The sequence below is a fragment of the Diabrotica undecimpunctata genome, chromosome 10 (assembly GCF_040954645.1).
Source record: "Diabrotica undecimpunctata isolate CICGRU chromosome 10, icDiaUnde3, whole genome shotgun sequence".
NCBI lineage: Eukaryota > Metazoa > Arthropoda > Insecta > Coleoptera > Chrysomelidae > Diabrotica > Diabrotica undecimpunctata.
In genome coordinates this window covers 71555800-71568883 of record NC_092812.1, presented here as the reverse complement: position 1 = coordinate 71568883, position 13084 = coordinate 71555800, and the positions used below count along the sequence as shown (strand labels likewise).

The 13084-nt window shown below is 31.5% G+C and overlaps 1 protein-coding gene across 4 annotated transcripts in view; it reads left to right on the top strand.

The window, feature by feature from the left end:
• The window catches only part of LOC140452399 (atrial natriuretic peptide receptor 1), a 526857-nt gene that overhangs the window by 57377 nt on the left and 456396 nt on the right, over nt 1-13084 (top strand). For 2 of the 4 annotated variants that reach the window (XM_072546624.1, XM_072546623.1), the window contains exon 2: nt 10013-10205. In XM_072546624.1, the coding sequence (XP_072402725.1) occupies nt 10013-10205 (193 nt within the window). Of the gene's footprint in view, nt 1-1064; nt 1133-8716; nt 8820-10012; nt 10206-13084 lie in introns of those variants that run through there. The other 2 variants (XM_072546625.1, XM_072546626.1) reach the window with 2 other exon arrangements.

Sequence of the window (13084 nt, the reverse complement as noted above, 5' to 3'; positions counted from 1 at the left end):
GCATCAGAATAATGAATTATTGCGTAATTTGCAATAATTAATTAATTTGTATTACTTCTCTGTTGGGAAAATTGAACAAACAACTTATAAACTAACCAACTATTCACAATATAATATGTATACTCGTACATACATACATAAATTATTTATACTGTTGAATTGCATTCCCTATATAATTTATATTATTTATTGTGTTTTTTACATGCTGTTCAGAATAAAATATATAGCCTACGGCAGTTAAAATTATATTAATTTTTAATCGTCCAACATTAAAAATTTTACGACTTTGGATTTGTATTTAGATCTATTAAAATCGAAACATGTTTTCCTTTAGTCCACATCAGAAACATTTGTTTATATACAAACGAAATTTTATTAGTTGATACCACATTAAGCAAAACAAATATTGAATCACATCAAATTTTTGTTGGAATATATATATATATATATATATATATATATATATATATATATATATATATATATATATAAAGATATATAGATATGGATATAATATGGATTTGCATTTAAGGTTGCTGTATTTGCTAATTTTTATATTTTTAGTCCTTAAAGGTCCTTAAATGAACAAATATATTCTGTAAAATTAAAGATCGGATACCAGTGATGTATAATAGCAATGTCATTTTATATCAATTAGAGTGTTTAGGTTGCCAGGGATGTTATATTAGACAAAGCCAACAAGGCTAAGACAGCGGATCGTAAAACACGAAAGTGACTGCAACAGGAGAAATAAAACATGCGCTTTTGTCGAACAGTTTATAAAAACAGGCCACCAATTTGATTATGACAAGGTGAAAATATTGCAATCATTAAGCAATTACAAAAATAGATTGTTTTATCGAAATGTGTCATATCAACCGAACTAATAATGCCATTAATAATAAAACAGACATAATTAATCTTAGTAATAAATATTTTAACATTTTAAATACTTTATAGTAACGTCAAAAATAACATATATCTCTATATAATTTTATTTAGGCTTTAATATCTAAAAAATGATAATATATTTTAAAATTGGTATTAGTAATTATTTTAGTGTAATTGTTATAGTCCTGTGATGTGCTGGTTTGCATTTTAATGATTCCACTCTGTGAGTTTTGATTTATTTGTAAGTATGTTCTAGGTATTCATTTTTTTTGTAATAATAATTTTAGTGCACTGCTGATGAAGTTAATAACCATTATCGAAGTTTCGAGTTTGACGAGATAATAGAATAGCTTTATTTTTTGACCGAAAAACCAGATATCCCTCTCACTAGTTTTATTTATAAGACGGTCGATAAGATGCAGAAAATCTAATATATATATATATATATATATATATATATATATATATATATATATATATATTATTGTGATATTTAAAGTCTTGGTGCGCCAAGCAATAATTAGCTAATTAATTTTTTTGATTAATTAAAATTTAAATGATATGATTATGACTCTATCACAATTTTTAATTCTTTTATCTCAGGGTTAAATTCGTGCTTCAATATCTATGCTATTACATGTGAAAGGTAAGGTCCAGAGAATACCGGAATAATAAAAAACACATATGATCTAACACTATATATTGAAATAAAAATAATGAAATAATTCACACTCAAAAGTTTTCAATAAACAAATCTCATATAAGGATTCTCAAAATTTTGTTCTCCGTACGTGAACAATCAAAATTAATGGTACAAACAATATTCATTGAAAACTCAAAATCCCAAACTATTCTAACTCTCCTAATCAAAATATTTATATCCTTTCTAAATTACGTGTAAAAATTGTGTTATCAATAAAAGAAAAAAACTGCAGAAAACAAAAATATCTCTCTCTGATGATGAGTGGTCCAAATCCTTGTTCCTTGTAGACTGTATTATCTCCTCTCAACCGCTCCCTATGTAATCAGCAATCTTACACAGATTGTTGCAAGTATATCGTCCTTAATGATCTCCTTCAAAAGCACAAATCATTCAAATTATGATAGCCTTTCTCCTCTCGATAAACTGAATCTCTCGTTGGCCCGAGTGAAAAATGACTCTTGGAATGTAAGTAGAGAAATATGACTTACAATATTTTGCTGCTTCAGCTTCTGTCAGATACACTAACTCCACAAAAACTCACTAACATTCAACACTACTGCTTGCTACATTTCAGGAAACCACCAGAGAACAATCACTGTTCGTCTTACAGACTTGGAAACCAACTAAATCTCTCTTCTCTCTCCTCAATCTCGCTAAACTTTTTCCTACATACTTATCCCACCTTTTTCAATCTCCGCCAATCAAAACTCGTCACAATTCCCCCATTTTTTCATTTCGATAACAAACAAATTTTTACCTATAATTATAAATTTCCTAAAACTTATTTACAAATAATATTTTTCTATGATTCTTAAAAACTAACAAAAACCTCTTTCTATAATCCCTTCTATTGTCTTTAATCACTGCATTAATGTATTTCAATTGTCTTTGGATTTCACTTAAAATTATGCGGGTCACTCAAGTATAACAAAGAAATAATTTATGCAAAGCTTACATTTTGTTTAGTACAAGTAATCCAAGAATTTAATAACTTTCCTTCTCCGAAATGTTTGTTGGATATTATCCTACTTATCTGAATTATTTTAATGTTTTTGAACTTTGAAATATTTTTAAACAAACCAATATTTTTCTCGATTTTACATATCATAACAATATATATATATATATATATATATATATATATATATATATATATATATATACACTGTGTTCAAATGAAATTTTGGCTCCCCTGAAACTCAGAAACCAAAAGTTTCTTCAATATTTAAAAAAAATAGGTCAATTTGTATTGGGAGGGGGACGAATTTTTATGCAAAATTCATGCCATCAAATGTAACCCCCTACTGTCCGCATCAACCCCCAGTTTTTTTTAAATAGCAAGTGTGGTCGAGTAAGACATCATTTGAAAGGTATTTTCTTTCTAATCATGAATGTGTTGCTTGTGTGAGTTCATTTCAAATAGGTAAAAAGAAATAAAATAAGACTAACAATTAATTTAATTTTACCACCAAAACGACCGGTTTCGCATACTACAGTTTGCTATGCATCTTCAGGTCTAACGGTACCAGGTAATCAGTCTTATAAAGATAACAATTACAGTAATTATACCAATATTATATGTCTGTGATTATTAAGGTCGAAAAATTCTACGCGGACTTAGAGCTGTTTACAAAAATCATAAAGAAGCAGGAGGTAGAAATAATTATGGGCGACTTTAATGTTAAAGTCGATCGAGGAAAAACTGGAAATATAGTAGGAAATTTTGGGTTAGGTAAAAGAAACGAAATAGGTGATAGACTAGTAAAGTACTGCCAGGAGAAAGAATTAGTCATAACAAATACATAATACGACCTACCCTCACGAAGATTATACACGTGGACTTCTCCAAAAGATAACATCAACAATATAATCAGACACCAAATAGATTTTATTACGATTAACAAAAGGTTTTGTAATGGAGTACAAAGTGCAAAAACCTATCCAAGCGCAGATGCAGATACGAACCATAATCTATTACTAGCAAACGTCAACATTAAACTCAGAAAACCGGAGAAAAAAGTTAAAATCACCAAAATAAATATCAAAAACCTAAAAGACGACAACTGCCAACAGCAACTAAACGAAGAGATAAATAAATTAACTGAAAGAAGCGTGGAATGGGCAGATATGAACAAAGCCATACTAAAAGCGGGAAAAGAGGTCCTAGGCGAAGAAGAGAAAACACTAAAAAAGACTGAATGACACCGGAAATACTTGAGGTAGTAACTGAAAAAAAAGAAATAAAAAAATAAAGATGAAAATAAATATAAAACCATCAAGAATAAAATCAAATATGCAATCAGAAAGGCTAAGGAGGAATGGATGAACAAGGAATACCAGGAACTGGAAAAACTCAGCAACAAAATTACATAAAAAAAATGAAAGAACTTACAGGCAACATAGCAGATAATAATGGAGGAATACTTACTGAAAAGAGCAAAATAAAGGAAGTAAGGAAGTATGGGAACAATAGATAATCCATCTGTTCCATGACGAGAGGAAAAATGAACAAGATATATGTGAAGAACAACAATACCCACAAATTTTACCCTCAGAAGTAAAGAAAGCCCTACAAAATGCAAAACAAGGAAAAGCACGGGTCCTGATCAAATTCCAGTTGAACTGTTAAAAGCCTTAGATGACGGTAATATAAAGAGACTCACCCGAATTCTCAACCACATATATGTAGAGGGCAACATCCCGGAGGAATGGCTTAAATCGATATTTTTACCTCTACCAAAAAACAACAATTCCAAATCATGTAATGACTATAGATTGATAAGCCTAATGTGCCACCCTTTAAAAATTGCTCAAAACCGAATTTATAAGAAATGTGAGGAGCAGATAGTTCAAACGCAGTTTGGCTTCAGAGGAGGCATGGCTAGAAGAGAGGCATTATTTGCATTGATGGTACTCTTGCACAAATGTCGGGAATATAACAAGAGTGCATATGTATGCTTCATATACTTTAGGAAGGCCTTTGACAGAGTGCAGCATATGAAGTTAATAGATGAATTAAAAAACATCAATTTAGATAAAAAAGACATTGAGTTTATTAAGGCTATATACTGGAACCAGAAAGCAGTAGTAAAGTTGAACGATATAGAAACAAATAATATACCGATTGCGAGAGAGGTCAGGCAAGGATGCATCTTATCTCCGACGCTTTTCAACGTGTCTCACAGGTCATATTCAGAAAAGCCTTATGGGAAAGAAAAGAGGGAATAAGAATTGGTGGAGAAATCGTAAACACCATGAGATTTGTAGATTATACGGTAATTATGGCTGAGAGTATAGAAGAACTACAAAATTTACTAGATGCAATAAATAGTGAATGCATTCAAATGGGACTTGACATCAACACAGATAAGACCAAATTTATGATAGTATCAAGGAGTCCAATAAATAATGAACAACTAACCCTTGATGGACAGCAAATAGAGAGAGTGACAAAATATAAATATCTGGGAGCTTAGATCAACACAGAATTAGATCCAAACCAAGAGATCAGGGTACGAATAGAAATGGCAATTCTTAAAGTTCAAGCAATTGTTCTGTGACAAAAATCTGAATACTGCGCTGAGACTGAGGTTTGTTGAATGTTACGTCTGGTCCCAACTATTGTACGGGGTAGAAACATGGATGTTAAAAGCACAAATAGTTAAGAAGCTTGAAGCCTTTGAACTTTGGATATACCGGAGAGTGTTGAGAATTCCATGGACTGTTAGGGTCACCAATGAGGAAGTGCTGAGAAGGATGGGTCGAGACAAAAAATTGTTGAGAATAATAAAAGTACGCAAGACTGCATACCTTGGACACATACTGAGAAATGATAAATATAGTCTTCTGCAGGTCATCATGCAGGGTAGAGTCGATGGCAAAAAGGGAATAGGTAGAAAGAGGAAGAGCCATGGCTGCGAAATATTCGAGACTGGACAAACATGACTGTAGACGAATTATTTCACGTTGCAAAAGATAGAGAAACTTTTAGAAATGTGTTCGCCAATCTCCGTTAATAGGGACGGCATAGGAAGAAGAAGATTATTAATATGAATGAAATTGATAAAACAGGCAAAGTAAAAACCCACAAATTGGTATAAGATAAACTATTGAATTGAAATAAATTACTAAATAACCAAAATACTACTTACATGCCTATACAAGAATTATTAATTAGTGATTTGGAAAACATAGTTCAAACTATCCTGGATTGCTAGTGATGGCTGATCATCGGTTTAATTGTAACTGTTTGACACTTAGCGGGGAAGTTCTTGAGGGGAGAGATATTAACAAATTAAATAGATAGTAGGTATTGTGTAGTTGTTTGTTAAAAGAAAGTGGTGTTTTATATTATTTAAATTATTTGACGATCACCCATCACCAACAATCCAGTTGTTTTCGACCTTAATAATCCAATTCAATAGTTTATCTTATACCAATTCGTGGGTTTTTACTTTGCCTGTTTCATCAATTTTATTCATATTAATAATTACAGACATAAAATATTGGCATAATTACTGTAATTGTTATCTTTATAAGACAGCACCCTAATGTGGGCTTTTTTTAATTTCAGCATTTAATTTACCTGGTACCGTTATTCCTGAAGATGCACAGCAAACTGTAGTATGCGAAACCGGTCGTTTTGGTGGTAAAATTAAATTGATTGCGAGTAAGTCTTATTTTATTTCTTTTTACCTATTTTCTTCCTCTACACGACACTCTATTTTTTTAATTAACGGAATAACTTTGAAGATAATTTTGGATTAAACTAATTTATTGGTTGAACATCAGTAACAGGATATGTAGGGGTGCCCCGTCCTATTGGAAAGTCAGTTCATCCTCTAAAAGATTATTGTCAGATTCCAATGCGTCAGTGATCAGCGGATCAATAACGTCTTTTAATAAATTTAAATAGGTTGTTCAGTTGTCATTTCCTTCAAGAAACAATGGTCCAATAACGTGCTCTCCTAAAATGCCAACCCATACATTTAATTTCTGAGGTGTTTCTGTATGAGGGATACATAGGAATAAATGAGGATTACTGTTACTCCAATAACGACTAGTAAGTCTATTAACTTCACCGTTTAACATAAAAGTACACTCGTCGGAAAACACGTATTGTACAACCGATGTTGGTTGTTATTTATGATTTCACTAAATTCTTCACAAAATTGAAACCGACGATCAGGATCATCTTCGTTTAATTGATGAAGTAATCGTAACGATTACTTCGTGCTTTGTGTTGTTAACGTTACCTGTAGCTTTAAACCTATCAGTTAAATGTTTAACGTATTGGTGACTTATGTTTTTTTTCGGGTTGTTCGTATTAAAATTGACGTAGCCTTAGTACACTGATTATTTCCGTAGTATAAATTAAATAATTCCATTCTTTCTTCACTAGAATAACCCATTTTTGTAAGCCTTTACAATAATATCTCTGATTAATTAGTCGTTGACAAATCTTAAATCAAAGGTAACCTGGTAAACACTAAAGAAGATAATTAGGATTCATTATTAAGAAAAAAAAAATCGGTTGCCTGTAAAGTCGGTTTTACCTGCGAAGATTTTACGTGACAACGTCTTTTTCTTGGTAGAATATTTATTGATATGAATATTATTAAATTGCACAATAGGAACAAGGAATTGAATGAAAATAAGAATTGCACAAATTTTAACTATAGAAATATATTTTGTTTACTAAAACATTGTACATGTAAACTTAAACTTAACTAATTTCTATTTGAGTGATTTTGTTGAGGATAGGACGATGATAGGAGAAATATGAAATCATGTTTGAGTGGGAGAGAGACGCAAGGCATTCGCCGGTCCGGCGGGCCTCTCTCTCGTTCGGTGACTCATCGTAACAGACGTGAGCGGGCGTTACACTTTTTCATGAGTGACTCCGAGCCACAACCTAATTTAAGACGTTGTCACGTCAAAAAAAAAAAAACAAATTCATATGAATTAGTAATACTTTTACAAAAAGAAAAAAACAGTGGCGTGTTGATATCGATTTGCAAGTTGATTAAACGATTGTATTGGAGGTCACTAAGAATATTTAAATGGTTAATTTGGTGAAATTTTATTTTTTTCTGTTATTACTGATATTTAACCAATAAATTAGTTAAATCCAAAGTTATTACGTAAATTAGAAAAATAGAGTGTCGCGTAGAGAAAAAAAAAAAATGCCTTTTAAATGATGTGCCACTCGACCACACTTGTTATTAAAAAAAAACTAGGTGTTGATGCGGGGCAGTATGGGGTTACATTTAAGGGCATGAATTTTGCATGAAAAGTCGTCCTCCTCCCAATACAAATTGACGCGTCTTGTTAAATTTAAAAATCAGAACAAACCCAAACCATACCTAGCAATAATAATAATCACTAACTCAAACAAATGCTATATATCCTTACCATAGATTAATGGATTTTTGGAACAAATGTCAAAAATGTTTGCAAAGTATAATATTAATGTTGGACATAAATCATCAAAAACATCTGGAAAATATTTTTCAAAATTTAAACCCAAGGTTAATAAAGACCATCAATCAAACGTTATTTATAAAATAAATTGTAAAGACTGTAATTCAACATAATATATTGGGCAAACACACCAATACCTTCATAGAAGAGCTGTTGCACACAAACATAGTGTACAAACCAATGCATTGAACACAACAGCCCTAGCCAAACATTCTCTAGAAAACAGCCATTCTTTTGATTTTAAAAATGTACAGATTTTGGAAAAAGAACAAAATTACAACAAAAGATACATATTGGAAATGATTCATAGATAAGATCCAAATTCTATCAATAATCTGACATCAAATATCTTTCCAATATGTATCATAATTTAATAAATTGAGTTGTTTTTTAAATGCACTATGGCAGATATCTAAGATACGACCCTGAAACACTCCTATTTTAAGATAACTGTCAGATGTCGTCTGTCAATGTCAGATACCAATTTTTAACCTATGTTAAACTTTTAACCTATGTTAAAACGTGTAAACATGAAATTTAATTGTAAAATGTAATGTTTATAAAATAAAATAAAGTGCTTATTGAAAAGGGCAAATTTGCCGAAACGCTTAAGCAAAAGTTAAATAGTTTTATTTACATCAGACCGACAAACCCAGGAAATAAAAAACTTTCTATTTAAATATTCACGGCCAGGAACTAAAAATCCCAATAGGGAGATATGACAGCCTTACGATTTTATTAGGTAATAATTTTTTAAGTAACTTCTTCTTGCATCGGCTTTTGATGGTTCCCCTCTACTTTAAATATAAATTAAACTTTCATCATTTGTTCTAATCTCGTGCTTAATGAGTGAAGTATTCAGAAATACCTTTATATTTTTTACGCAATTTAAATTTTTTTTTCTCCAGAATTTAAATGTCGACTTCTAACTATAAAAGTATAAAAATTTGTTGCACGATTTAAAATGTCATCTGGAATATTCCAGGATTAGTCGCATCTGTTAGTAGTTAGTGTAGCGCATAATATGACCGAGGTCAGCCGTTTTTCTGATTTTAATAATTTGGACTAGTTGTGGCTGGTTATTCATTCTCCCCAATTCTTTTGCGTTGGTCGTTCTACTGCTCCAATTAATTCTTAATATATACATCTGTAGAACCACATTTCAAACGCTTGCAGCTTTTTTTTTAAATCTTCCTTCTTCCCTTCAACATTCACGTTTCACATCCATACAACAGTAAAGACCAAACGTAGCACTATAGTATCCAATCTCTGCTTTGAATGGCCAACTTCGGCTGGTATAGAAATTTTCACGTTTCGAAGTTCCCAAATCCGGTACTGGAGATTTCAGTTCGTCTCCTAATCTCTTTTGAGTGGTTCAGTTGAGTGTTTATTTCTCTTCCTAGATATATGTAGCTGTAAACGTCTTGGATATTGGTATCATCAATAACTATTTTAGCGCTGTTTTTGCATGTAGATTCGACATTCATAAACTAAAGTTTTGATTTTTGAGGAGTTTATGTCTAGTCCCATTCTGGCACTAAATTCCTACAGGACATTTATTAATATCTGTAAATGTTTTTTAGATTCAGCCAGCACAGCCGTATCGTATGCGTATATAAGGTTATTGATGACAATTCCGTTGATTTTGGCACACTCTGGGCGTTCCTCTAGTCTAGAGATTAATTCAAATAAGCTCCGCATAGACGTTAGATAAGCGAGCACAGCAGGCATCCCTTACACACTCCTCGTTTTATACCGATACAGTTGGTGTTCTCATTTACAGTACGAATATACCCATTATGCATCCAGTATATATTGCAGATAATAATTATGTCTCGTTCATAGAGCCTTTAGTAGGATTTAAATAATTTCTTCTTGCTTTATACGGTCCAATACCTGAAGATAAAAATATTAAAATTAACTATTTTGTTCTAGGCATTAGTGGAAATAGAGGCTGCTGTAGAGCAAAGTAAAGTAAATGGATATTTAAACGATTCAATATCAATCGTTTATCATCCGTACGATGATGACTGTAATCAAGGAAAAGCATCAGAGAAGATGGTAGAAGCGTTTAAAGATCAATTATGCCTTCACATGATTTTCGGACCAACATGTGACTATTGTGTGGGTAAGTATTCAATAATTCTTGGAATTTATATAGTAAGTAAGTAATTATATATATATATATATATATATATATATATATATATATATATATATATATAAATATGTTGGAAATATCGGGTATGTGGTCTATTAAATAAAAAAATCTTTGTTTTTTCTAAAGCTCAATATTTCGCCATTTATTTGATGGCTTCATCGGGAGTAACTGTAAAAAACAAACATTTCAAAACACTGACGTACACTTAGATTTACAATACTTACAGAAATTAAAAGATTATACACATAAATAAAATTAATACTAAAATAACATTATTGTTGATGACACTGTACATTTAATAAAATGCATGTTAAAATTTAAAATATCTTTGAGCACGTTCGTTACAATCAATAAGATGGAACAAGTAAAAATTTTTGGTCGAAATAATCACGTTATATATATATATATATATATATATATATATATATATATATATATATATATATATATATATATATATATATATAGTACAGCGCTGCAGGTCGCATTGGTTACTCCACTTTGTCCGACCCGTGGCAGGTATCCTCCAATTTGCAACACTTGTTCTTTGAAAATAATCTTCTTATTATTACGCTGTCTCCATTCGAAGGTTGGTGATTTAAATGGCTACTTTCTATTATATGTTGAAGTAGCTTGTATATTTTACCCTTTGATACATGACAAAAGTTGTTTTTCTTTTTTTGATGGTGTTGAACAGTTCTTTCTGTATACCCATGCGAGGGAGAACCTCATCGTTGGTGACTTTTTGTATCTATAAATTCGCAGTATCCTCCTGTATACGTACATTTAGAATATTCTGTATGCTTCTATTTTATTATCTGTTTGCCAATTGTCGAATTTTTACATCTATAAAATAATTCAGAGAAGAACATCTGATCACCCGTCACACTTGTAACATCTTGTAAAAATCTTCATGTTCATGAATGTTTTACTGAAGTTATTTATTCTATTTTTCTTCTTTAAGATGTATTTTTATGTTTATTGACGTCTTTGAGAAGCAAGTAGGCTACAAGCCCATGGGACGTTTTTAGGGGGTCATTTGACCCTACATAAATCAAAATCAATACTACAATTAACAACTTTAGAAACTACGCCAATTCTTATCGGTACTAAAACATTCATCCATCCAAACTGGACATCCAGTTTTATTTAGCTTCTCTGCACTTTTTAATAATGATTTTATTAAACCCCGGCTCTTTCCTTAATTAAGTCGTTTCTGATCCTCTCCCTTCTAGTCTTGATCTCCATCTATCGCAGCCTGATAAGCTGATCTTGGCGTGGTGTTGTGACTCTTGCTTTTACTTGTTCACGCCGTCTCATATGGTCACTTGTTTCTCGAAAACGTTGAAGTACTGGTGATATTCAAGAATGGGATACTCTTAACCTCAAGCGTATTTCACGATAACTTAACCCTACATCAGCTAAAGTAATTGCCTGCACACATTCATCTCAGCTCAGATTTCTTTAAATATGGGTGCGTGTCATCTAACTAACTAGGAAAAATAGCAAAACAATTTATTGAATTGTAAGCGATATTGTCAGTGTACTACTGTGATAATTACGGAATTACTGGCACAGGACCGACAAACATGGAAGGCAATAGTAAACGCAGCAAATACTCACGAAGAGTTGTAGCGCCATTGATGATGATGATGATGATGAACTACTGCTTCCATTAATGAGTATTACAATGTACTTGAATGTACTTTTCTTTTTTCATAATAAAGATATCGAGATGAGTTTTTACGAAAATATTGAGAAAAGATAAACCTATCTCACAATATGAATAAGATGTAGCGTTTGCTTCTAATAGTTTCCACAGTGTGTTTCAAAATAAGATAAAAAAAAAACAACTTTATTCTTTATCCTATATGGATAAAACGTATTTCTCAGAAAACATTAATATAGTAATTTTTTAGAAATAGGCCCACAATGTGAAAAAAAATCATCGAAATCCAATCAAGGATTCAAAAGAAAAATAGCTTAAAATTTATGGTACAGTTGAGGTAGTGCATTAATTTTGGAGAGTAGAAAATCACGTAATGCTTTGAACGCAATTTTCATTATTGGTAGAATTAAACGCACATTTGTTCAACAAATTAAGTCTTGTAATTACTTCCAACTTGAAGGACCACCCACTGGCGTGGGAAATAAGAACACAATCAGTTTTAACAATACGTAGTTTAATAATTGAATGTTACTATAACTAAATTAATATCTAGCCAAAGTTTTAGCGCAAGTTCTTTTATTAAAAACAGCCGATCACTGTCCACACTAGTTCGCGACACACTACACTAGCACTACACAGATTAAAATGTTACTAATAATTATCACTTCAACTAAGGACGATTTCTTCTATATGAATATACTTGATTAATAATGAGCGTTCAGCTTTTAACTATAAGCTATGTAATGATAACTAAAATGCGAGAGATAAAACTCTAAAACAAGAAGCAACCATCTCAGCTGGCATACAATTTGATACTGTATGCGAGAGTCTAAACTCTTAAACCAGAAATGCGTTGAATTTAATTGAATACGAAACTAAACACTAATATGCGAGAACAACCAGCTAAGCTGGGATTCAATGTTATACTAACTAAAATTCCGATTTTCAATACCTGACTATTGCAAGGGATTTGCGGGGGTCGGGGGACAACTTCGATATTTCTATACAAAGGTAGGTTTTGAATTCATGTCTAACAGGCAAATTTTTGGAATTGGTTGGAGCAAGTTAATCTATGCGTAAAAATATCTTTTGAATAGATTTTCCGCTTTTATGAAAATTTGCTGGAGAATTTACTTAGGTATAATTTAAGAAGTGTAAGTTAATTGCACCAGTGGCG